The sequence below is a fragment of the Gobius niger genome, assembly GCF_951799975.1.
Source record: "Gobius niger genome assembly, chromosome: 13".
Lineage (NCBI taxonomy): Eukaryota > Metazoa > Chordata > Actinopteri > Gobiiformes > Gobiidae > Gobius > Gobius niger.
In genome coordinates, this window is record NC_136864.1 from 204,299 (window position 1) to 230,670 (window position 26,372).

Below are 26,372 nucleotides of genomic sequence, written 5' to 3' on the forward strand. Positions count from 1 at the left end.
TGGTTCCTCCTTGTTCTGACCTGGTTCCTCTCTGTTCTGACCTGGTTCCTCTCTGTTCTGACCTGGTTCCTCCTTGTTCTGACCTGGTTCCTCTCTGCTCTGACCTGGTTCCTCTCTGCTCTGACCTGGTTCCTCTCTGCTCTGACCTGGTTCCTCTCTGCTCTGACTCGGTTCCTCTCTGCTCTGACCTGGTTCCTCTCTGTTCTGACCTGGTTCCTCTCTGTTCTGACCTGGTTCCTCTCTGTTCTGACCTGGTTCCTCTCTGTTTTGACCTGGTTCCTCTCTGTTCTGACCTGGTTCCTCTCTGTTCTGACCTGGTTCCTCTCTGTTCTGACCCGGTTCCTCTCTGTTCTGACTCGGTTCCTCCTTGTTCTGACCTGGTTCCTCTGTTCTGACCCGGTTCCTCTCTGTTCTGACCTGGTTCCTCTCTGTTCTGACCTGGTTCCTCTCTGCTCTGACCCGGTTCCTCTCTGTTCTGACCCGGTTCCTCTCTGTTCTGACCCGGTTCCTCTCTGTTCTGACCTGGTTCCTCTCTGTACTGACCTGGTTCCTCCTTGTTCTGACCCGGTTCCTCTGTTCTGACCTGGTTCCTCTCTGTTCTGACTCGGTTCCTCTCTGTTCTGACCTGGTTCCTCTCTGTTCTGACCTGGTTCCTCTCTGTTCTGACCTGGTTCCTCTCTGTTCTGACCTGGTTCCTCTCTGTTCTGACTCGGTTCCTCTCTGTTCTGACCTGGTTCTTCTCTGTTCTGACCTGGTTCCTCTCTGTTCTGACCTGGTTCCTCCTTGTTCTGACCTGGTTCCTCTCTGTTCTGACCCGGTTCCTCTCTGCTCTGACCCGGTTCCTCTCTGTTCTGACCTGGTTCCTCCTTGTTCTGACCTGGTTCCTCTCTGTTCTGACCTGGTTCCTCCTTGTTCTGACCTGGTTCCTCTCTGTTCTGACTTGGTTCTGACCTGGTTCCTCCTTGTTCTGACCCGGTTCCTCTCTGTTCTGACCTGGTTCCTCTCTGTTCTGACCTGGTTCCTCCTTGTTCTGACCTGGTTCCTCCTTGTTCTGACCTGGTTCCTCTCTGTTCTGACCTGGTTCCTCTCTGTTCTGACCTGGTTCCTCTCTGTTCTGACTTGGTTCTGACCTGGTTCCTCCTTGTTCTGACCCGGTTCCTCTCTGTTCTGACCTGGTTCCTCCTTGTTCTGACCTGGTTCCTCTCTGTTCTGACTTGGTTCTGACCTGGTTCCTCCTTGTTCTGACCTGGTTCCTCTCTGTTCTGACCTGGTTCCTCCTTGTTCTGACCTGGTTCCTCTCTGTTCTGACCCGGTTCCTCTCTGTTCTGACCCGGTTCCTCCTTGTTCTGACCTGGTTCCTCTCTGTTCTGACCCGGTTCCTCTCTGTTCTGACCCGGTTCCTCTCTGTTCTGACCTGGTTCCTCTCTGTTCTGACCTGGTTCCTCTCTGTTCTGACCCGGTTCCTCTCTGTTCTGACCCGGTTCCTCTCTGTTCTGACCTGGTTCCTCTGTTCTGACCCGGTTCCTCTCTGTTCTGACCTGGTTCCTCTCTGTTCTGACCTGGTTCCTCTCTGTTCTGACCCGGTTCCTCTCTGTTCTGACCCGGTTCCTCTCTGTTCTGACCTGGTTCCTCCTTGTTCTGACCTGGTTCCTCTCTGTTCTGACTCGGTTCCTCTCTGTTCTGACCTGGTTCCTCCTTGTTCTGACCTGGTTCCTCTCTGTTCTGACCTGGTTCCTCCTTGTTCTGACCTGGTTCCTCTCTGTTCTGACCTGGTTCCTCTGTTCTGACCTGGTTCCTCTCTGCTCTGACCTGGTTCCTCCTTGTTCTGACCTGGTTCCTCTCTGTTCTGACTCGGTTCCTCTCTGTTCTGACCTGGTTCCTCTCTGTTCTGACCTGGTTCCTCTCTGTTCTGACCTGGTTCCTCTCTGTTCTGACCTGGTTCCTCTCTGTTCTGACCTGGTTCCTCTCTGTTCTGACCCGGTTCCTCTCTGTTCTGACCTGGTTCCTCTCTGTTCTGACCCGGTTCCTCTCTGTTCTGACCCGGTTCCTCTCTGTTCTGACCTGGTTCCTCTGTTCTGACCCGGTTCCTCTCTGTTCTGACCTGGTTCCTCTGTTCTGACCCGGTTCCTCTCTGTTCTGACCTGGTTCCTCTCTGTTCTGACCCGGTTCCTCTCTGTTCTGACCCGGTTCCTCTCTGTTCTGACCTGGTTCCTCTCTGCTCTGACCTGGTTCCTCTCTGTTCTGACCCGGTTCCTCTCTGCTCTGACCTGGTTCCTCTCTGCTCTGACCTGGTTCCTCTCTGTTCTGACCCGGTTCCTCTCTGTTTTGACCTGGTTCCTCTCTGTTCTGACCTGGTTCCTCTCTGCTCTGACCTGGTTCCTCTCTGTTCTGACCCGGTTCCTCTCTGTTTTGACCTGGTTCCTCTCTGTTCTGACCCGGTTCCTCTCTGTTTTGACCTGGTTCCTCTCTGTTCTGACCCGGTTCCTCTCTGTTCTGACCCGGTTCCTCTCTGTTCTGACCTGGTTCCTCTCTGCTCTGACCTGGTTCCTCTCTGTTCTGACCCGGTTCCTCTCTGCTCTGACCTGGTTCCTCTCTGCTCTGACCTGGTTCCTCTCTGCTCTGACCTGGTTCCTCTCTGTTTTGACCTGGTTCCTCTCTGTTCTGACCCGGTTCCTCTCTGTTCTGACCTGGTTCCTCTCTGCTCTGACCTGGTTCCTCTCTGTTCTGACCCGGTTCCTCTCTGCTCTGACCTGGTTCCTCTCTGTTCTGACCCGGTTCCTCTCTGTTCTGACCTGGTTCCTCTCTGCTCTGACCTGGTTCCTCTCTGCTCTGACCTGGTTCCTCTGTTCTGACCTGGTTCCTCTCTGCTCTGACCTGGTTCCTCTCTGTTCTGACCTGGTTCCTCTCTGTTCTGACCCGGTTCCTCTCTGTTCTGACCTGGTTCCTCTCTGTTCTGACCTGGTTCCTCTCTGTTCTGACCTGGTTCCTCTCTGTTCTGACCTGGTTCCTCTGTTATGACCTGGTTCCTCTCTGCTCTGACCTTGTTCCTCTCTGCTCTGACCTGGTTCCTCTCTGCTCTGACCTGGTTCCTCTCTGTTCTGACCTGGTTCCTCTCTGTTCTGACCCGGTTCCTCTCTGTTCTGACCTGGTTCCTCTCTGTTCTGACCTGGTTCCTCTCTGTTCTGACCTGGTTCCTCTCTGTTCTGACCTGGTTCCTCTCTGTTCTGACCCGGTTCCTCTCTGTTCTGACCTGGTTCCTCTCTGTTCTGACCTGGTTCCTCTCTGTTCTGACCTGGTTCCTCTGTTCTGACTTGGTTCTGACCTGGTTCCTCTGTTCTGACCTGGTTCCTCTCTGTTCTGACCTGGTTCCTCTGTTCTGACTTGGTTCTGACCTGGTTCCTCTGTTCTGACCCGGTTCCTCTCTGTTCTGACCTGGTTCCTCTCTGCTCTGACCTGGTTCCTCTCTGTTCTGACCTGGTTCCTCTGTTCTGACCCGGTTCCTCCTTGTTCTGACCTGGTTCCTCTCTGTTCTGACCTGGTTCCTCTCTGTTCTGACCCTGGTTCCTCTCTGTTCTGACCTGGTTCCTCTCTGTTCTGACCTGGTTCCTCCTTGTTCTGACCCGGTTCCTCTCTGCTCTGACCTGGTTCCTCTCTGTTCTGACCTGGTTCCTCTCTGTTCTGACCTGGTTCCTCTCTGCTCTGACCTGGTCCTCCTTGTTCTGACCTGGTTCCTCTCTGTTCTGACCTGGTTCCTCTCTGTTCTGACCTGGTTCCTCTCTGTTCTGACCTGGTTCCTCTCTGTTCTGACCTGGTTCCTCTGTTCTGACCTGGTTCCTCTCTGTTCTGACCCGGTTCCTCTCTGTTCTGACCCGGTTCCTCTCTGCTCTGACCCGGTTCCTCTCTGTTCTGACCTGGTTCCTCTGTTCTGACCTGGTTCCTCTCTGTTCTGACCTGGTTCCTCTCTGTTCTGACCTGGTTCCTCCTTGTTCTGACCTGGTTCCTCTCTGTTCTGACCTGGTTCCTCTCTGTTCTGACCTGGTTCCTCCTTGTTGTGACCCGGTTCCTCTCTGTTCTGACTCGGTTCCTCTCTGCTCTGACTCGGTTCCTCTCTGTTCTGACCCGGTTCCTCTCTGTTCTGACCTGGTTCCTCTCTGTTCTGACCCGGTTCCTCTCTGTTCTGACCTGGTTCCTCTCTGTTCTGACCCGGTTCCTCTCTGTTCTGACCTGGTTCCTCTCTTTTCTGACCTGGTTCCTCTCTGTTCTGACCCGGTTCCTCTCTGTTCTGACCTGGTTCCTCTCTGCTCTGACCTGGTTCCTCTCTGCTCTGACCTGGTTCCTCCTTGTTCTGACCCGGTTCCTCTCTGTTCTGACCTGGTTCCTCTCTGTTCTGACCTGGTTCCTCTCTGTTCTGACCTGGTTCCTCTCTGTTCTGACCTGGTTCCTCTCTGTTCTGACCTGGTTCCTCTCTGTTCTGACCTGGTTCCTCTGTTCTGACCTGGTTCCTCTGTTCTGACCTGGTTCCTCTGTTCTGACTCGGTTCCTCTCTGTTCTGACCTGGTTCCTCTCTGTTCTGACCTGGTTCCTCTCTGTTCTGACCTGGTTCCTCTCTGTTCTGACCTGGTTCCTCCTTGTTCTGACCTGGTTCCTCTGTTCTGACCTGGTTCCTCTCTGTTCTGACCTGGTTCCTCTCTGCTCTGACCGGGTTCCTCTCTGTTCTGACCTGGTTCCTCTCTGTTCTGACCTGGTTCCTCCTTGTTCTGACCTGGTTCCTCTCTGTTCTGACCTGGTTCCTCTCTGTTCTGACCTGGTTCCTCTCTGTTCTGACCTGGTTCCTCTCTGTTCTGACCTGGTTCCTCTCTGTTCTGACCTGGTTCCTCTCTGTTCTGACCTGGTTCCTCTCTGTTCTGACCTGGTTCCTCTCTGCTCTGACCTGGTTCCTCTCTGTTCTGACCTGGTTCCTCTCTGTTCTGACCCGGTTCCTCTCTGTTCTGACCCGGTTCCTCTCTGTTCTGACCTGGTTCCTCTCTGTTCTGACCTGGTTCCTCTCTGTTCTGACCTGGTTCCTCTCTGTTCTGACCCGGTTCCTCTCTGTTCTGACCCGGTTCCTCTCTGTTCTGACCCGGTTCCTCTCTTTTCTGACCCGGTTCCTCTCTGCTCTGACCTGGTTCCTCTGTTCTGACCCGGTTCCTCTCTGTTCTGACCCGGTTCCTCTCTGCTCTGACCTGGTTCCTCTGTTCTGACCCGGTTCCTCTCTGTTCTGACCTGGTTCCTCTCTGTTCTGACCTGGTTCCTCTCTGTTCTGACCCGGTTCCTCTCTGTTCTGACCCGGTTCCTCTCTGTTCTGACCTGGTTCCTCTCTGTTCTGACCTGGTTCCTCTCTGTTCTGACCTGGTTCCTCTCTGTTCTGACCCGGTTCCTCTGTTCTGACCTGGTTCCTCTGTTCTGACCTGGTTCCTCTCTGTTCTGACCCGGTTCCTCTCTGTTCTGACTCGGTTCCTCTCTGTTCTGACTCGGTTCCTCTCTGTTCTGACCTGGTTCCTCTCTGCTCTGACTCGGTTCCTCTCTGCTCTGACCTCGTTCTGACCTGGTTCCTCTCTGTTCTGACCTGGTTCCTCTCTGTTCTGACCTGGTTCCTCCTTGTTCTGACCTGGTTTCTCCTTGTTCTGACCTGGTTCCTCTCTGTTCTGACCTGGTTCCTCTCTGCTCTGACCTGGTTCCTCCTTGTTCTGACCTGGTTCCTCTCTGTTCTGACCCGGTTCCTCTCTGTTCTGACCTGGTTCCTCTGTTCTGACCTGGTTCCTCTGTTCTGACCTGGTTCCTCTCTGTTCTGACCTGGTTCCTCTCTGTTCTGACCCGGTTCCTCTCTGTTCTGACCTGGTTCCTCTCTGTTCTGACCTGGTTTCTCCTTGTTCTGACCTGGTTCCTCTCTGTTATGACCTGGTTTCTCCTTGTTCTGACCTGGTTCCTCTCTGTTCTGACCTGGTTCCTCTCTGTTCTGACCTGGTTCCTCTCTGTTCTGACCTGGTTCCTCTCTGTTCTGACCTGGTTCCTCTGTTCTGACCTGGTTCCTCTCTGTTCTGACCTGGTTCCTCTGTTCTGACCTGGTTCCTCTGTTCTGACCTGGTTCCTCTCTGTTCTGACCTGGTTCCTCTGTTCTGACCTGGTTCCTCTGTTCTGACCTGGTTCCTCTCTGTTCTGACCCGGTTCCTCCTTGTTCTGACCTGGTTCCTCTCTGTTCTGACCTGGTTCCTCCTTGTTCTGACCCGGTTCCTCCTTGTTCTGACCTGGTTCCTCTCTGTTCTGACCCGGTTCCTCCTTGTTCTGACCCGGTTCCTCCTTGTTCTGACTCGGTTCCTCTCTGTTCTGACCCGGTTCCTCTCTGCTCTGACCCGGTTCCTCTCTGTTCTGACCTGGTTCCTCTGTTCTGACCTGGTTCCTCCTTGTTCTGACCCGGTTCCTCTCTGCTCTGACCCGGTTCCTCTCTGTTCTGACCTGGTTCCTCTGTTCTGACCTGGTTCCTCTCTGTTCTGACCCGGTTCCTCTCTGTTCTGACCTGGTTCCTCCTTGTTCTGACCTGGTTCCTCTCTGCTCTGACCTGGTTCCTCTCTGTTCTGACCTGGTTCCTCTCTGTTCTGACCTGGTTCCTCCTTGTTCTGACCTGGTTCCTCTCTGCTCTGACCCGGTTCCTCTCTGCTCTGACCTGGTTCCTCCTTGTTCTGACCCGGTTCCTCTCTGTTCTGACCCGGTTCCTCTCTGCTCTGACCCGGTTCCTCTCTGCTCTGACCTGGTTCCTCCTTGTTCTGACCCGGTTCCTCTCTGTTCTGACCTGGTTCCTCTCTGCTCTGACCCGGTTCCTCTCTGCTCTGACCTGGTTCCTCCTTGTTCTGACCTGGTTCCTCTCTGTTCTGACCTGGTTCCTCTCTGTTCTGACCTGGTTCCTCCTTGTTCTGACCTGGTTCCTCTCTGCTCTGACCTGGTTCCTCTCTGTTCTGACCTGGTTCCTCTCTGTTCTGACCTGGTTCCTCTCTGTTCTGACCCGGTTCCTCTGTTCTGACCTGGTTCCTCTCTGTTCTGACCTGGTTCCTCTCTGTTCTGACCTGGTTCCTCTCTGTTCTGACCTGGTTCCTCCTTGTTCTGACCCGGTTCCTCTGTTCTGACCTGGTTCCTCTCTGCTCTGACCCGGTTCCTCTCTGCTCTGACCTGGTTCCTCCTTGTTCTGACCCGGTTCCTCTCTGTTCTGACCCGGTTCCTCTCTGCTCTGACCCGGTTCCTCTCTGCTCTGACCCGGTTCCTCTCTGCTCTGACCTGGTTCCTCCTTGTTCTGACCTGGTTCCTCTCTGTTCTGACCTGGTTCCTCTCTGTTCTGACCTGGTTCCTCCTTGTTCTGACCTGGTTCCTCTCTGCTCTGACCTGGTTCCTCTCTGTTCTGACCTGGTTCCTCTCTGTTCTGACCTGGTTCCTCTCTGTTCTGACCCGGTTCCTCTGTTCTGACCTGGTTCCTCCTTGTTCTGACCTGGTTCCTCTCTGTTCTGACCCGGTTCCTCTCTGTTCTGACCTGGTTCCTCTCTGCTCTGACTCGGTTCCTCTCTGTTCTGACCCGGTTCCTCTCTGTTCTCCTGTAGGACCCTGGACCCGGCCTCTGAGGGCTGCGTGGTGGACCTGCAGCACTTTAACCCTGGTGCCCAGTCGGTCCTGGCTTATGCCACGGTGAACGGGTCGTTGGTGGGCTGGGACCTCCGCAGCGGCTCCAACGCCTGGACCCTGAAGCACGACCTCAGACTGGGCCTCATCACCTCCTTCTGCGTCGACATGCACCAGTGCTGGCTCTGCCTGGGTAAGACCTCAGAGCTGCTCCAGTCTGCTCTGCCTGGGTAAGACCTCAGCCCTGTTAGACCTGCTCTGCCTGGGTAAGACCTCAGACCTGTTAGACCTGCTCTGCCTGGGTAAGACCTCAGACCTGTTAGACCTGCTCTGCCTGGGTAAGACCTCAGCCCTGTTACACCTGCTCTGCCTGGGTAAGACCTCAGCCCTGTTACACCTGCTCTGCCTGGGTAAGACCTCAGAGCTGTTAGACCTGCTCTGCCTGGGTAAGACCTCAGAGCTGTTAGACCTGCTCTGCCTGGGTAAGACCTCAGAGCTGCTCCAGTGCTGCTCTGCCTGGGTAAGACCTCAGAGCTGCTCCCTCTGGTTTCAGGCGCCTGCGTCCGAGACAAACCTGGTTAGTGCTCGATCCTTAAAGTTAACCCCTTAACTCCCGCCTGAACCGAGCACATTTTCTCCAGTTTGGCTTTACCCCAATCCAAAAGCTTCTGGAAAAAAGCTGTGAAAATGGCAACAAAACAATGATGGAAATGTGACAAAAAAATGACAAAAATGTGATAAAAAATGACAAAAATGTGATTAAAAAAATGACAAAAATGTGATAAAAAAAATGACAAAAATGTGATAAAAAAATGACAAAAATGTGATAAAAAAGTTACAAAAATGTGATAAAAAAATGACAATGTGATAAAAAAAATGACAAATATGTGATAAAAAAGTTACAAAAAAATGACAAAAAAGTTACAAAAAAATGACAAAAATGTGATAAAAAAATGACAAAAATATGATAAAAAAAATGACAAAAATGTGATAAAAAAATGACAAAAATGTGATAAAAAATGACAAAAATGTGATAAAAAAGTTACAAAAAAATGACAAAAATGTGATAAAAAAATGACAAAAATGTGATAAAAAATGACAAAAATGTGATAAAAAATGACAAAAATGTGATAAAAAAAATGACAAAAATGTGATAAAAAATGACAAAAATGTGATAAAAAATGACAAAAATGTGATAAAAAAGTTACAAAAAAATGACAAAAATGTGATAAAAAAATGACAAAAATGTGATAAAAAAGTTACAAAAAAATGACAAAAATGTGATAAAAAAATGACAAAAAGTGATAAAAAAATGACAAAAATGTGATAAAAAAATGACAAAAATGTGATAAAAAAAATGACAAAAATGTGATAAAAAATGACAAAAAAGTGACAAAAAAAATGACAAAAATGTGATAAAAAATGTGATAAAAAAAATGACAAAAATGTGATAAAAAAATGACAAAAATATGATAAAAAAAAATGACAAAAATGTGATAAAAAAATGACAAAAATGTGATAAAAAATGCCAAAAATTTGATAAAAAATGACAAAAATGTGATAAAAAATGACAAAAAAGTGACAGAAAAATGACAAAAATGTGATAAAAAATGTGATAAAAAAAAATGACAAAAATGTGATAAAAAATGACAAAAATGTGATAAAAAAAATGACAAAAATGTGATAAAAAATGACAAAAATGTGATAAAAAAATGACAAAAATGTGATAAAAAAAATGACAAAAATGTGATAAAAAAATGACAAAAATGTGATAAAAAAGTTACAAAAATGTGATAAAAAATGACAAAAATGTGATTAAAAAATGACAAATATGTGATAAAAAAGTTACAAAAAAATGACAAAAAAGTTACAAAAAAATGACAAAAATGTGATAAAAAAATGACAAAAATATGATAAAAAAAATGACAAAAATGTGATAAAAAAATGACAAAAATGTGATAAAAAAGTTACAAAAAAATGACAAAAATGTGATAAAAAAATGACAAAAATGTGATAAAAAATGACAAAAATGTGATAAAAAATGACAAAAATGTGATAAAAAAGTTACAAAAAAATGACAAAAATGTGATAAAAAAATGACAAAAATGTGATAAAAAAGTTACAAAAAAATGACAAAAATGTGATAAAAAAATGACAAAAATGTGATAAAAAAGTTACAAAAAAATGACAAAAATGTGATAAAAAAATGACAAAAATGTGATAAAAAATGACAAAAATGTGATAAAAAATGACAAAAATGTGATAAAAAAGTTACAAAAAAATGACAAAAAGTGATAAAAAAATGACAAAAATGTGATAAAAAATGTGATAAAAAAATGACAAAAATGTGATAAAAAAATGACAAAAATGTGATAAAAAATGTGATAAAAAAATGACAAAAATGTGATAAAAAATGTGATAAAAAAATGACAAAAATGTGATAAGAAAATGACAAAAATGTGATAAAAAATGTGATAAAAAAATGACAAAAATGTGATAAAAAAATGACAAAAAAGTGACAAAAAAAATGACAAAAATGTGATAAAAAATGTGATAAAAAAATGACAAAAATGTGATAAAAAAATGACAAAAATGTGATAAAAAAGTTACAAAAAAATGACAAAAATGTGATAAAAAAATGACAAAAAGTGATAAAAAAATGACAAAAATGTGATAAAAAATGTGATAAAAAAATGACAAAAATGTGATAAAAAAATGACAAAAATGTGATAAAAAATGTGATAAAAAAATGACAAAAATGTGATAAAAAATGTGATTAAAAAATGACAAAAATGTGATAAGAAAATGACAAAAATGTGATAAAAAATGTGATAAAAAAATGACAAAAATGTGATAAAAAAATGACAAAAAAGTGACAAAAAAAATGACAAAAATGTGATAAAAAATGTGATAAAAAAAATGACAAAAATGTGATAAAAAAATGACAAAAATGTGATAAAAAATGTGATAAAAAAATGACAAAAATGTGATAAAAAATTACAAAAAATTGTTAAAAAATTGTCCAAAAAAAGGCAAAAATGTGACAAAAAATTTATTAAAAATTGACGAAAAAATGACAAAAAAGTTACAAAAATGAGTTGAAAACCCAACAAAAAAATGTTGGAAAACAAATGTGCTGACGTGAGGAAAAAGCTCCTCTGGGTTCAGGCGGGAGTTAAGAGGTTAAACATTTCCCTAACCTTCATTTGTGTCATGATATCTCAGGTTTTCACAGCAGACTGTCCCTCTGGAGCAGACGATCTAGCACTGACCCACAAACATCCTGATTGCTCTTTTTATACAACACTCTGGCCCAAAACTCCTTCTTCAGTTTCAGGAATCTGTGATGGAAACAAACCTTGAGGGATTATAAACAAACACAAACGTTTCCTTTGTTAGTTTTTTAAATTCCGCTGGTTTTCGTGGTTTGTTTCTCCTGATCTGGTTTTGATCCTGCAGCTCTTTAATCATGCCGATCCTTCTGTGACCCCTGACCTCTGTGTTCCCGCCTCAGGCACCAGCAGCGGCACCATGGCATGCTGGGATATGCGGTTCCAGCTGCCCATCTCCAACCACTCCCACCCCACACGGGCCCGGGTCAGACGACTGCTCATGCACCCGCTTTACCAGAGCTCCGTCATCGCAGGTACCGCCCCCTCTGAGCCGTGTTCGGTCCGTGTTCGGTCTGTGTTCAGTCCGTGTTCAGTCTGTGTTCCGTGTTCAGTCCGTGTTCTTGTGCCTCAGCCGTCCAGGGGAACAACGAGGTGTCGATGTGGGACATGGAGACCGGAGACAGGAAGTTCACGCTGTGGGCTAGCTCCGCCCCCCCGCTGTCCGAGCTGCAGGTTAGTCCCGCCCCCCCCCCACAGGTTCACTTCCTGGTTTTTGTCCCGGTCTAACCTTTAGCTCCGCCCACAGCCCTCCCCTCACAGCATCAACGGGATTTACTGCAGCCCGGCCGACGGGAACCCCCTGCTGCTGACGGCCGGCTCCGACATGAGGATCAGGTACCACCTCAGCTTTACCCAAACCTGAGACCTCCAGGTACCACCTTAGCTTTACCCAAATCTAAGACCTCCAGGTACCACCTTAGCTTTACCCAAATCTAACATCTCCTGATAGTAGAGCGGTTAAGCATAAAAATTGTGCACTTTGTGAAGAAAGCATAAAACTTCTCCCAGTGATATTACATATTATATGCATTCATTTCAGATGTGGAGGTAAGGTGTATTTGACCCCTGAGGGCGGCCATCTTGGATTATTCAAAATGGCCGCCATAAAACTTATTTTCTCAATTTTTTCACTTCTAATTGACCTATAGTTTTGATCTTAGTGTCAAAACCTACATTTTGAGGGGCAATGAATGAGGTCAGTTCAGGCTCAGAGATTTACTCTCATTTTCACCTTTTTATTTAAAGATGAACTAGATGTTCTGCTATTAGACCTGATGAAGTCTCTCCTCTCCTCCTCCTCCTCCTCTCCCCCTCCTCCTCCTCCTCAGGTTCTGGGACCTGGCGTACCCGGAGCGCTCCTACATCGTGGCAGGGGGCGCTCACGACTCTCTGCACTGCCCGTCTGTTCTTTACAACAGGAAGATCATCGAGGGCACGGAGGTGGTGCAGGTCAGTCTGATCTAGTCCTGGTTTAGACCTGGTTTAGACCTGGTTTAGACCTGGTTTAGTCCTGGTTTAGTCCTGGTTTAGTCCTGGTTTAGTCCTGGTTTAGACCTGGTTTAGTCCTGGTTTAGACCTGGTTTAGACCTGGTTTAGTCCTGGTTTAGTCCTGGTTTAGACCTGGTTTAGTCCTGGTTTAGTCCTGGTTTAGACCTGGTTTAGTCCTGGTTTAGTCCTGGTTTAGTCCTGGTTTAGACCTGGTTTAGTCCTGGTTTAGACCTGGTTTAGTCCTGGTTTAGTCCTGGTTTAGTCCTGGTTTAGACCTGGTTTAGACCTGGTTTAGACCTGTTAGACCCTGTTCAGACCTGTACCCCCCCTTGTGCCCCCCCTGTGCAGGAGATCCACAGTAAGCAGAAGGCCGGCTCCTCGGAGGACGGCCCCCGCCGCGGCCCCGAGGCGCTCCCTGTGGGACACCATGACATCATCACGGACGTGGCCACTTTCCAGACGTCCCAGGGCTTCATCGTGACCTCGTCCCGGGACGGCATCGTCAAAGTCTGGAAGTGAAGGAGCACTTCCTGTTTGTGAAGGAGCTGCTGTGATTGGTCAGAGCACTTCCTGTATGTGAAGGAGCTGCTGTGATTGGTCAGAGCACTTCCTGTTTGTGAAGGAGCTGCTGTGATTGGTCAGAGCACTTCCTGTATGTGAAGGAGCTGCTGTGATTGGTCAGAGCACTTCCTGTTTGTGAAGGAGCTGCTGTGATTGGTCAGAGCACTTCCTGTATGTGAAGGAGCTGCTGTGATTGGTCAGAGCACTTCCTGTTTGTGAAGGAGCTGCTGTGATTGGTCAGAGCACTTCCTGTTTGTGAAGGAGCTGCTGTGATTGGTCAGAGCACTTCCTGTATGTGAAGGAGCTGCTGTGATTGGTCAGAGCACTTCCTGTTTGTGAAGGAGCTGCTGTGATTGGTCAGAGCACTTCCTGTATGTGAAGGAGCTGCTGTGATTGGTCAGAGCACTTCCTGTTTGTACAGAAATGTAATAAATATTCAAACTGTGGGCGGAGTCAGCGCTGCTTTTCTTCTCAGACAGAAAATGGGGGATAATAAAGTACTAAAGTAATAAAGTACTAAAGTAATAAAGTACTAAAGTAATAAAGTACTAGAGTAATAAAGTACTAATGGAGTACTAATTGTGCGGGAGGTTGAGAGATACCTAGATATAGTCGGGCTATGTGGGTAACGACAGTGAGACCTGGGAGGGGGTGATTGGGAAGAACGGCCTCCCCGATCTGAACCCGAGTGGTGTTCTGTTATTGGACTTCTGTGCTAGTCACAGTTTGTCCATAACGAACACCATGTTCGAGCACAAGGGTGTCCATAAGTGCACGTGGCACCAGGACACCCTAGGCAGGAGGTCGATGATGGACTTTGTAGTTGTGTCGTCTGACCTCCGGCCGCGTGTCTCGGACACTCGGGTGAAGAGAGGGGCGGAGCTGTCAACCGATCACCACCTGGTGGTGAGCTGGATCCGCTGGCAGGGGAGGAAGCCGGTCAGACCTGGCAGGCCCAAGCGTGTTGTGAGGGTCTGCTGGGAACGTCTGGTGGATCCCTCTGTCAGTGGGGTCTTCAACTCCCACCTCCGGAAGAGCTTCACCCAGATTCCGGGGGAGGCGGGGGACATGGAGTCAGAGTGGACTCTGTTCTCCTCCTCCATTGTCGATGCGGCTGCTCGTAGTTGTGGCCGTAAGGTCTCTGGTGCCTGTCGCGGCGGCAATCCCCGAACCCGGTGGTGGCGCCCGGAAGTAAGGGATGCCGTCAAGCTGAAGAAGGAGTCCTACCTGGCCTTGTTGGCTTGTGGGACTCCTGAGGCAGCTGAGAGGTACCGGCAGGCCAAGCGTGCTGCGGCTCGAGCGGTTGCGGAGGCTAAAACTCGGGTCTGGGAGGAGTTCGGGGAGGCCATGGAGGAAGACTATCGGTCGGCCTCGAAGAGATTCTGGCAAACCGTCCGGCGCCTCAGGAGGGGGAAGCAGTGCTTCACCAACACTGTGTACAGTGCGGGTGGGGGGCTGCTGACCTCGACTGGGGATGTCGTCGGGCGGTGGAAGGAGTACTTCGAGGACCTCCTCAATCCCGCCGTCACGTCTTCCAATGAGGAAGCAGAGGCTGAGGACTCGGAGGTGGGCTCGCCCATCACCGGGGCTGAAGTCACCAAGGTGGTGAGAAAGCTCCTCGGTGGCTCCGGGGGGGGGGGCTCGCCCATCACCGGGGCTGAAGTCACCGAGGTGGTGAGAAAGCTCCTCGGTGGCTCCGGGGGGGGGGGCTCGCCCATCACCGGGGCTGAAGTCACCAAGGTGGTGAGAAAGCTCCTCGGTGGCTCCGGGGGTGGATGAGATTCGCCCTGAGTACCTTAAGTCTCTGGATGTTGTAGGACTGTCTTGGCTCCGGGAGTATGGGGTCCGGGGCCCTCGTGGTGCCCTGTGGGGGGTGCTCCGGGAGTATGGGGTCCGGGGCCCTCGTGGTGCCCTGTGGGGGGTGCTCCGGGAGTATGGGGTCCGGGGCCCTCGTGGTGCCCTGTGGGGGGTGCTCCGGGAGTATGGGGTCCGGGGCCCTCGTGGTGCCCTGTGGGGGGTGCTCCGGGAGTATGGGGTCCGGGGCCTCGTGGTTCATTGCCGGCAGTAAGTCAGACCTGTTCCCGGTGCGTGTTGGTCTCCTCAGGGCTGCCCTTTGTCACCGGTTCTGTTCATTACTTTTATACAGAATTTCTCGGCGCAGCCAGGGGCCGGAGGGGCCGGAGGGGCCGGAGGGCGTCCGGTTCAGGAGCCTCAGAGTCTCGTCTCTGCTGTTTGCGGATGATGTTGTTCTGATGGACCTTCAACTGCCCTGGGGCGGTTTGCAGCCGAGTGTGGAGCGGCCGGGATGAGGATCAGCACCTCCACATCTGAGGCCATGGTTCTCCTTCCCCTCTTCAGGTCGGTGGGGAGTCCTTACCTCAAGTGGAGGAGTTCCAGTATCTCAGGTCTTGTTCTCAGTGAGGGACGGATGGAGCGTGAGATGGACAGTCGGATCGGTGCGGCGTCAGCAGTGATGCGGTCGCTGTATCGGTCTGTCGTGGTGAAGAGGGAGCTGAGTCGGGGCAAAGCTCTCGATTTACCGATCGATCTACGTTCCCGCCCTCACCTATGGTCATGTGATCCTCACCTATGGTCATGTGATCCTCACCTATGGTCATGTGATCCTCACCTATGGTCATGTGACCCTCACCTATGGTCATGAGATCCTCACCTATGGTCATGTGACCCTCACCTATGGTCATGTGATCCTCACCTATGGTCATGAGATCCTCACCTATGGTCATGTGATCCTCACCTATGGTCATGTGATCCTCACCTATGGTCATGTGACCCTCACCTATGGTCATGTGATCCTCACCTATGGTCATGAGATCCTCACCTATGGTCATGTGATCCTCACCTATGGTCATGTGATCCTCACCTATGGTCATGTGATCCTCACCTATGGTCATGAGATCCTCACCTATGGTCATGAGATCCTCACCTATGGTCATGTGATCCTCACCTATGGTCATGTGATCCTCACCTATGGTCATGTGATCCTCACCTATGGTCATGTGACCCTCACCTATGGTCATGTGATCCTCACCTATGGTCATGTGATTTGGGTCATGACCGAAAGGACAGGATCGCAAATACAAGTGGCCGAAATCAGAACATCTGGAGGAGGTGTGGCCTCGGGGTCAGAACAGCTGGAGGAGGTGTGGCCTCGGGGTCAGAACAGCTGGAGGAGGTGTGGCCTCGGGGTCAGAACAGCTGGAGGAGGTGTGGCCTCGGGGTCAGAACAGCTGGAGGAGGTGTGGCCTCGGGGTCAGAACAGCTGGAGGAGGTGTGGCCTCGGGGTCAGAACAGCTGGAGGAGGTGTGGCCTCGGGGTCAGAACATCTGGAGGAGGTGTGGCCTCGGGGTCAGAACATCTGGAGGAGGTGTGGCCTCGGGGTCAGAACAGCTGGAGGAGGTGTGGCCTCGGGGTCAGAACAGCTGGAGGAGGTGTGCGTGGATCGGGAAGTCTGGGCATCTCTGCTGAGACGCTGCCCCCGCGACCCGGCCCCGGATACAGCGGAAGAAAATGGATGGATGGGTACTAAAGTACTAAAGTACTAAAGTACTAAAGTACTAAAGTACTAAAGTATTAAAGTACTAATGGAGCTGTGAAAGGTTTAAAGAAACAGAAACACAGAAAGTTTCAGAGTTTTTATTGTTGATTCACAAACTCTCGTCTGAGTCACCCGTAAAAACATGAACAACGGAAACAACGGAAACAAAGTGACGACTTTAAAAAGCGATGATGTCATGTGAGGAGGCGGGGCTTAGCACCAGCGGTTACAGTAGTTACAGGACGTCAGTGTCGTCACCGTGAGCCAATCACAGCAGAGCGTCAGCGCCGGCGTCACGGGTTCAGGGGAGGGTCCTGAGGGGGAGGAGGGGCCTGAGGGGGAGGAGGGGCCTGAGGGGGAGGAGGGGCCTGAGGGGGAGGAGGGGCCTGAGGGAGGGGAGGGGCCTGAGGGGGAGGGGAGGGGCCTGAGGGGGAGGAGGGGCCTGAGGGGAGGTCCTGTGAGGAGGTCGTGTGAGGAGGTCGTGTGAGGAGGTCCTGTGAGGAGGTCCTGGGTCGAGGTCCTGGGTCCGGGTCTACCGCGCGCCCACACAGCGCGCCTCGCACTCCTGCTCTGTGGTGAAGCGGTTTGCGTTTCCGCCGCAGCCGCCGAACCAGAAACGCGAGCACTCGTTCTGAGCTGCGTCAAAGAACCACATCATGGAGTAATCGGCACAAGAGCCGGGGTCCTGAGGGAGCGAGCAGGCGGCTGTGGAGAGAGGAGGAGGTCAGAGGAGGAGGTCAGAGAGGAGGAGAGGAGGAGGAGGAGGAGGGGAGGAGGGGGAGAGGAGAGGAGAGGAGAGGAGGAGGAGGAGAGGAGAGGAGGAGGGGGAGAGGGGGAGAGGAGGAGGAGAGGAGAGGAGGAGGAGGAGAGGAGAGGAGAGGAGGAGGAGGAGGAGAGGAGAGGAGAGGAGGAGGAGGGGGAGAGGAGGAGGAGAGGAGGAGGGGGAGGGGGAGGAGCAGAGGAGGAGGGGGAGGAGAGGAGGAGGAGGAGGAGGAGGAGGAGGAGGAGGAGAGGGAGGAGGAGGAGGAGGTCAGAGGAGGATGTCAGAGAGGGAGGAGGGGAGGAGGAGGAGGAGAGGGAGAGGGGGAGAGGAGGAGGTCAGAGAGGAGGAGGAGGAGGAAGAGGAGGAGGAGGAGAGAGGAGGAGGAGGTCGTACCTTCTGACAGCAGCTCAGTCTGCGGCGGCTGAAGGACCACGTTTGGTTCTAAAAAAATCACAAACACAACTCAGAGTCACAGGATTGGTCCCTTTGTCTGTCAGTCAGCGCCGAGGGCGGGCCTTCAGAGCTGAAGCCTGATTGGGTGTCGTCTCATTACAGGTGTCATGTGACTTTGTCATTTGTTTCATTATTTTTATGATTATTTTACTGAACTTCCCAGAAAAAACATCAACTATTAATGAAAAATATCGTTAATTATAGTTTGTTAATCATGGTTAGTTATGGTTAGTTAGTGATGTTTGTTAACCTGTTACGTCATCGGCAAATCTTTTAATACATTTTGTGATTTGGATCTGCAGAACGGCAGATAACAGGTTAACAGTTAGTAATGGTTAGTTACAGTTCGTTAAGTAAATATTAAACAGCTCGGAGCCGCGTTAGTCGGTTCTAACGCCCGACACAGTGTTGTTCCTCCTGCATTCTAACGTCTAACGCGGCTCCTCGTTGTTTAATCCGCTTATACCAGGGTCCCACAAACCTAACATTTATAATAAATGTGTTTCTCATTGACTAAAGTCACTAAATCTGCCAGACTACGGGACTATTTTGTGTGGGTTATTAGCCGGTCACTGAAGGCTGGTCTCAGAGCGAGTCATTCTCCGCAGCTATTACGAGGATCTCAGTCAGGCTCAACGACACAACATCAGCACAGAATCACAACACAACAGGACTAACCCGGAAACACTTTTCCCTGGAAGGAAACACTGATATGCGCCACTCGTGGGCACCAGTTATTTACCTTATTTTTTGTCACTTTATTTGTCTTTTTTTTGTCGTTTTTTGTCACATTTTTATCTTTTTGGGGTTTTTTTGTCTTTTTTTTTTTATTTTATTTTTTTATTTCTTTTTTTTTTGGGGTCTTTTTTTGTCTTTTTTGTCACATTTTTGTCTTTTTGTTTTTTTGTTTGTTTTTTGTTTGTCTTTTTTTGTCACATTTTTTGTCTTTTTTTTGGTCACATTTTTGTCACATCTTCATCCTTGTTTTCGTCTCAGTTCTGTCGCTATTTTCACACCTTTTTTTCCAGAAGCTTTTGGATTGGGGTAAAGCCGAGCTGGAGAAAACGTGCTCGGTTCAGGCGGGAGTTCAGGGGTTAACCTGAAGAAACAGCTGCGGTGGAGTCGCTCACACCTGGGCCCCCCCAACTCAAACTTTTATGTCTGACTTTACTAATCCAGACAAAGATGCTTCAATGCAGGATCATTTTATGTACGTCTGAAAATGATGAACAGCCTTAACCGTTTCCAATAGAAATGTAAAGGCGTTGCTATGGCGACGCCACAGCGGAGTGACATCCCAGTGATTTAACCACCGGACTACGTGTGCGGTTACACCAAAATAATGCACCAGCCAATCAGAGTCCAGGATTCACCCAGACCATGGGATAACAGTTAGTAATGGTTAGTTACAGTTGGTTAACAGTTAGTAATGGTTAGTTACAGTTGGTTAACAGTTAGTAATGGTTAGTTACAGTTGGTTAACAGTTAGTAATGGTTAGTTACAGTTGGTTAACAGTTAGTAATGGTTAGTTACAGTTCGTTAACAGTTAGTAATGGTTAGTTACAGTTGGTTAACAGTTAGTAATGGTTAGTTACAGTTCGTTAACAGTTAGTAATGGTTAGTTACAGTTCGTTAACAGTTAGTAATGGTTAGTTACAGTTCGTTAACAGTTAGTAATGGTTAGTTACAGTTGGTTAACAGTTAGTAATGGTTAGTTACAGTTCGTTAACAGTTAGTAATGGTTAGTTACAGTTCGTTAACAGTTAGTAATGGTTAGTTACAGTTCGTTAACAGTTAGTAATGGTTAGTTACAGTTCGTTAACAGTTAGTAATGGTTAGTTACAGTTGGTTAACAGTTAGTAATGGTTAGTTACAGTTGGTTAACAGTTAGTAATGGTTAGTTACAGTTCGTTAACAGTTAGTAATGGTTAGTTACAGTTCGTTAACAGTTAGTAATGGTTAGTTACAGTTCGTTAACAGTTAGTAATGGTTAGTTACAGTTGGTTAACAGTTAGTAATGGTTAGTTACAGTTCGTTAACAGTTAGTAATGGTTAGTTACAGTTCGTTAACAGTTAGTAATGGTTAGTTACAGTTGGTTAACAGTTAGTAATGGTTAGTTACAGTTCGTTAACAGTTAGTAATGGTTAGTTACAGTTCGTTAACAGTTAGTAATGGTTAGTTACAGTTGGTTAACAGTTAGTAATGGTTAGTTACAGTTGGTTAACAGTTAGTAATGGTTAGTTACAGTTCGTTAACAGTTAGTAATGGTTAGTTACAGTTCGTTAACAGTTAGTAATGGTTAGTTACAGTTGGTTTACAGTTAGTTACCCGTGTTAGTCACGAGGGACTTACGCTGGCGGCCACACGTCTGCAAACACTCATGCTCCGAGCTAAAGCGATTAGCGTTTCCGCCACAGCCTCCGAACCAGAAGGGGGCGCATGCAGAGAGGGCGGAGTCAAAGTGCCAGCGGCGCCGGTACTCGCCGCACTCCACCCCCGAGTCTACGGCTAACGAGCAGCGTGCTGCAAGACACACACGGGTCAGACACATGACAACAGGAAACAGGAAGTGACAGGAGACAGGAAACAACAGGAAACAACAGGAAACAACAGGAAACAGGAAGTGACAGGAAACAGGAAGCGACAGGAAACAACAGGAAACAGGAAACGACTGGAAACAGGAAGTGACAGGAAACAACAGGAAGTGACAGGAAACAGGAAGTGACAGGAAACAGGAAGTGACAGGAAACAGGAAACGACAGGAAACAGGAAACGACAGGAAACAGGAAGTGACAGGAAACAGGAAGTGACAGGAAACAGGAAACGACAGGAAACAGGAAGCAACAGGAAACGACTGGAAACAGGAAACAACAGGAAACAGGAAACGACAGGAAACAGGAAGTGACAAGAAACAGGAAACGACAGGAAACAGGAAACGACAGGAAACAGGAAACAACAGGAAACAGGAAACAACAGGAAACGACTGGAAACAGGAAGTGACAGGAAACAGGAAACGACAAGAAACAGGAAACGACAGGAAACAGGAAACGACAGGAAACAGGAAACAACAGGAAACAGGAAACAACAGGAAACGACTGGAAACAGGAAGTGACAGGAAACAGGAAACGACAAGAAACAGGAAACGACAGGAAACAGTAAACGACAGGAAACAGGAAGTGACAGGAAACCGGAAGTGACAGGAAACAGGAAACAACAGGAAACAGGAAACGACAGGAAACAGTAAACGACAGGAAACAGGAAACGACAGGAAACAGGAAGTGACAGGAAACAGGAAATGACAGGAAACAGTAAACGACAGGAAACAGGAAGTGACAGGAGACAGGAAGTGACAGGAAACCGGAAGTGACAGGAAACAGGAAACAACAGGAAACAGGAAACGACAGGAAACAGTAAACGACAGGAAACAGGAAACGACAGGAAACAGGAAGTGACAGGAAACAGGAAATGACAGGAAACAACAGGAAACAGGAAGTGACAGGAAACGACAGGAAACGACAGGAAACAGGAAGTGACAGGAAACGACTGGAAACAGGAAACGACAGGAAACAGTAAACGACAGGAAACAGGAAGTGACAGGAAACAGGAAATGACAGGAAACAACAGGAAACAGGAAGTTACAGGAAACAGGAAGTGACAGGAAACAGGAAACGACAGGAAACAGGAAACGACAGGAAACAGGAAGTGACAGGAAACGACTGGAAACAGGAAACAGGAAGTGACAGGAAACAGGAAGTGACAGGAAACAGGAAGTGACTGGAAACAGGAAACGACAGGAAACAGGAAGTGACAGGAAACAGGAAACGACAAGAAACAGGAAATGACTGGAAACAGGAAACGACAGGAAACAGGCATCGTTCAGAGACGAGACGACGGCGAAACCAAGAGTTCACTAAACTGTGCCACATGAGGCTTCAGGACTCAGTGAAACTGAAGCAGCGTCACTTTAATCATGAGATTATTATTACTTTGAGCGACGCGGTGGGAATGTTTGTCCCAGTGTTAGTGAGACACACCTGAGACACAGATACAGGCGTGTTCACATGTTTCTTACCGTGTAGTTCTGTGGACACAAAGGTCTGTCCGTCTCCTCTGGTCCAGGTCTGGACCAGGTCCACCTGCCCCCCCTGGGCCCCCCCCTGGGACCCCCCCTGGGAGCCCCCGCTCAGCGACTGCCCGGGGCCCGTGTGCTCCTGGAAACGCTCCTGCTCCTCCTCAAACACCTCCTCCTCCTCCTCGAAGAGCGGCCCCTGGCTGTGGAGACGACAATTACAGTCATGTTTCCGTCATGTTTCTGTCATGTTTCCGTCATGTTTCCGTCATGTTTCCGTCATGTTTCCGTCATGTTTCAGTCATGTTTACGTCATGTTTCCGTCATGTTTCAGTCATGTTTCCGTCATGTTTCAGTCATGTTTCCGTCATGTTTCCGTCATGTTTCCGTCATGTTTCAATCATGTTTCCGTCATGTTTCAGTCATGTTTCCGTCATGTTTCCGTCATGTTTCCGTCATGTTTCAGTCATGTTTCCGTCATGTTTCAGTCATGTTTCCGTCATGTTTCCGTCATGTTTCAGTCATGTTTCCGTCATGTTTCAGTCATGTTTCAGTCATGTTTCAATCATGTTTCCGTCATGTTTCCGTCATGTTTCCGTCATGTTTCCGTCATGTTTCCGTCATGTTTCCGTCATGTTTCAGTCATGTTTCAGTCATGTTTCAGTCATGTTTCAGTCATGTTTCCGTCATGTTTCAGTCATGTTTCAGTCATGTTTCAATCATGTTTCAGTCCTGTTTCCGTCATGTTTCCGTCATGTTACAGTCATGTTTCAGTCATGTTTCAGTCATGTTACAGTCATGTTTCAGTCATGTTTCAGTCATGTTTCCGTCATGTTTCAGTCATGTTTCAGTCATGTTTCAATCATGTTTCAGTCATGTTTCCGTCATGTTTCCGTCATGTTACAGTCATGTTTCAGTCATGTTTCAGTCATGTTACAGTCATGTTTCCGTCATGTTTCAGTCATGTTACAGTCATGTTTCAGTCATGTTTCAGTCATGTTTCCGTCATGTTTCAGTCATGTTTCAGTCATGTTTCAGTCATGTTACAGTCATGTTTCAGTCATGTTTCCGTCATGTTTCAGTCATGTTTCAGTCATGTTTCAGTCATGTTACAGTCATGTTTCAGTCATGTTTCAGTCATGTTTCCGTCATGTTTCAGTCATGTTTCCGTCATGTTTCAGTCATGTTTCTGTCATGTTTCAGTCATGTTTCTGTCATGTTTCAGTCATGTTTCCGTCATGTTTCCGTCATGTTTCCGTCATGTTTCCGTCATGTTTCAGTCATGTTTCAGTCATGTTTCCGTCATGTTTCCGTCATGTTTCCGTCGTGTTTCAGTCGTGTTTCAGTCGTGTTTCAGTCGTGTTTCAGTCATGTTTCCGTCATGTTTCAGTCGTGTTTCAGTCGTGTTTCAGTCGTGTTTCAGTCGTGTTTCAGTCATGTTTCAGTCATGTTTCCGTCATGTTTCCGTCATGTTTCAGTCATGTTTCAGTCATGTTTCCGTCATGTTTCCGTCATGTTTCCGTCGTGTTTCCGTCGTGTTTCAGTCGTGTTTCAGTCGTGTTTCAGTCGTGTTTCAGTCGTGTTTCAGTCATGTTTCCGTCATGTTTCAGTCGTGTTTCAGTCGTGTTTCAGTCGTGTTTCAGTCGTGTTTCAGTCGTGTTTCCGTCATGTTTCCGTCATGTTTCAGTCATGTTTCCGTCATGTTTCCGTCATGTTTCCGTCATGTTTCCGTCGTGTTTCCGTCGTGTTTCAGTCGTGTTTCAGTCGTGTTTCAGTCGTGTTTCAGTCGTGTTTCAGTCGTGTTTCAGTCATGTTTCCGTCATGTTTCAGTCGTGTTTCAGTCGTGTTTCAGTCGTGTTTCAGTCGTGTTTCCGTCATGTTTCCGTCATGTTTCCGTCATGTTTCCGTCATGTTTCCGTCATGTTTCCGTCATGTTTCCGTCGTGTTTCCGTCGTGTTTCAGTCGTGTTTCCGTCGTGTTTCCGTCATGTTTCCGTCGTGTTTCAGTCGTGTTTCAGTCGTGTTTCAGTCGTGTTTCAGTCGTGTTTCCGTCATGTTTCAGTCATGTTTCCGTCATGTTTCCGTCATGTTTCCGTCATGTTTCCGTCATGTTTCAGTCATGTTTCAGTCATGTTTCCGTCATGTTTCCGTCATGTTTCCGTCATGTTTCCGTCATGTTTCCGTCATGTTTCCGTCGTGTTTCAGTCGTGTTTCAGTCGTGTTTCCGTCATGTTTCCGTCATGTTTCAGTCATGTTTCAGTCATGTTTCAGTCATGTTTCCGTCATGTTTCCGTCATGTTTCCGTCATGTTTCCGTCATGTTTCAGTCATGTTTCCGTCATGTTTCAGTCATGTTTCAGTCATGTTTCTGAGATGTTTCCGTCATGTTTCAGTCATGTTTCAGTCATGTTTCAGTCATGTTTCAGTCATGTTTCAGTCGTGTTTCCGTCATGTTTCCGTCATGTTTCAGTCATGTTTCCGTCATGTTTCCGTCATGTTTCAGTCATGTTTCAGTCATGTTTCAGTCATGTTTCCGTCATGTTTCCGTCATGTTTCCGTCATGTTTCCGTCATGTTTCTGAGATGTTTCCGTCATGTTTCAGTCATGTTTCCGTCATGTTTCCGTCATGTTTCAGTCATGTTTCCGTCATGTTTCAGTCATGTTTCAGTCATGTTTCTGAGATGTTTCCGTCATGTTTCAGTCATGTTTCAGTCATGTTTCAGTCATGTTTCCGTCATGTTTCCGTCATGTTTCCGTCATGTTTCCGTCATGTTTCCGTCATGTTTCAGTCATGTTCCAGTCATGTTTCAGTCATGTTTCCGTCATGTTTCCGTCATGTTTCAGTCATGTTTCAGTCATGTTTCAGTCATGTTTCCGTCATGTTTCCGTCATGTTTCAGTCATGTTTCAGTCATGTTTCAGTCATGTTTCAGTCATGTTTCCGTCATGTTTCAGTCATGTTTCCGTCATGTTTCCGTCATGTTTCCGTCATGTTTCAGTCATGTTTCCGTCATGTTTCAGTCATGTTTCCGTCATGTTTCCGTCATGTTTCCGTCATGTTTCAGTCATGTTTCCGTCATGTTTCAGTCATGTTTCAGTCATGTTTCAATCATGTTTCAGTCCTGTTTCCGTCATGTTTCCGTCATGTTTCCGTCATGTTTCCGTCATGTTTCCGTCATGTTTCCGTCATGTTTCAGTCATGTTTCAGTCATGTTTCAGTCATGTTTCAGTCATGTTTCCGTCATGTTTCAGTCATGTTTCAGTCATGTTTCAATCATGTTTCAGTCCTGTTTCCGTCATGTTTCCGTCATGTTTCAGTCATGTTTCAGTCATGTTTCCGTCATGTTTCAGTCATGTTTCAGTCATGTTTCAGTCATGTTACAGTCATGTTTCAGTCATGTTTCAGTCATGTTTCCGTCATGTTTCAGTCATGTTTCAGTCATGTTTCAGTCATGTTTCAGTCATGTTTCCGTCATGTTACAGTCATGTTTCAGTCATGTTTCCGTCATGTTTCAGTCATGTTACAGTCATGTTTCAGTCATGTTTCAGTCATGTTTCCGTCATGTTTCAGTCATGTTTCAGTCATGTTTCAGTCATGTTTCAGTCATGTTTCAATCATGTTTCAGTCATGTTTCCGTCATGTTTCCGTCATGTTACAGTCATGTTTCAGTCATGTTTCAGTCATGTTACAGTCATGTTTCCGTCATGTTTCAGTCATGTTACAGTCATGTTTCAGTCATGTTTCAGTCATGTTTCCGTCATGTTTCAGTCATGTTTCAGTCATGTTTCAGTCATGTTACAGTCATGTTTCAGTCATGTTTCCGTCATGTTTCAGTCATGTTTCAGTCATGTTTCAGTCATGTTACAGTCATGTTTCAGTCATGTTTCAGTCATGTTTCCGTCATGTTTCAGTCATGTTTCCGTCATGTTTCAGTCATGTTTCTGTCATGTTTCAGTCATGTTTCTGTCATGTTTCAGTCATGTTTCCGTCATGTTTCCGTCATGTTTCCGTCATGTTTCAGTCATGTTTCAGTCATGTTTCCGTCATGTTTCCGTCGTGTTTCCGTCGTGTTTCAGTCGTGTTTCAATCGTGTTTCAGTCGTGTTTCAGTCATGTTTCCGTCGTGTTTCAGTCGTGTTTCAGTCGTGTTTCAGTCGTGTTTCAGTCGTGTTTCAGTCATGTTTCAGTCATGTTTCCGTCATGTTTCCGTCATGTTTCAGTCATGTTTCAGTCATGTTTCCGTCATGTTTCCGTCGTGTTTCCGTCGTGTTTCCGTCGTGTTTCAGTCGTGTTTCAGTCGTGTTTCAGTCGTGTTTCAGTCGTGTTTCAGTCATGTTTCCGTCATGTTTCAGTCGTGTTTCAGTCGTGTTTCAGTCGTGTTTCAGTCGTGTTTCAGTCGTGTTTCCGTCATGTTTCCGTCATGTTTCAGTCATGTTTCCGTCATGTTTCCGTCGTGTTTCCGTCGTGTTTCCGTCGTGTTTCAGTCGTGTTTCAGTCGTGTTTCAGTCGTGTTTCAGTCGTGTTTCAGTCGTGTTTCAGTCATGTTTCCGTCATGTTTCAGTCGTGTTTCAGTCGTGTTTCAGTCGTGTTTCAGTCGTGTTTCCGTCATGTTTCCGTCATGTTTCAGTCATGTTTCCGTCATGTTTCCGTCATGTTTCCGTCGTGTTTC

The 26,372-nt window shown here is 47.5% G+C and overlaps 2 protein-coding genes across 3 annotated transcripts in view; one reads left to right on the forward strand and one right to left on the reverse strand.

Moving 5' to 3' along the window:
- Positions 1-12,821, forward strand: part of pik3r4 (phosphoinositide-3-kinase, regulatory subunit 4) — a gene marked incomplete at its 3' end in the record, with an annotated part of 63,265 nt that extends 50,444 nt beyond the window's left edge. For both annotated transcript variants that reach the window (XM_079569312.1, XM_079569313.1), the window contains 6 exons: positions 7,623-7,834; positions 11,156-11,287; positions 11,386-11,486; positions 11,560-11,648; positions 12,143-12,263; positions 12,651-12,821. In XM_079569312.1, coding sequence (XP_079425438.1) covers positions 7,623-7,834; positions 11,156-11,287; positions 11,386-11,486; positions 11,560-11,648; positions 12,143-12,263; positions 12,651-12,821 — 826 coding nt within the window. The remainder of the gene's footprint in view (positions 1-7,622; positions 7,835-11,155; positions 11,288-11,385; positions 11,487-11,559; positions 11,649-12,142; positions 12,264-12,650) is intronic.
- Positions 12,822-16,949: 4,128 nt separating this feature from the next.
- Positions 16,950-26,372, reverse strand: part of col6a4a (collagen, type VI, alpha 4a) — a 105,341-nt gene continuing 95,918 nt past the window's right edge. Inside the window, exons 46-49 of the mRNA XM_079570267.1 lie at positions 21,710-21,909; positions 19,990-20,160; positions 17,576-17,623; positions 16,950-17,124 (exon numbers count right to left, since the gene is read on the reverse strand). Coding sequence (XP_079426393.1) covers positions 16,952-17,124; positions 17,576-17,623; positions 19,990-20,160; positions 21,710-21,909 — 592 coding nt within the window. The 3' untranslated portion in view covers positions 16,950-16,951. The remainder of the gene's footprint in view (positions 17,125-17,575; positions 17,624-19,989; positions 20,161-21,709; positions 21,910-26,372) is intronic.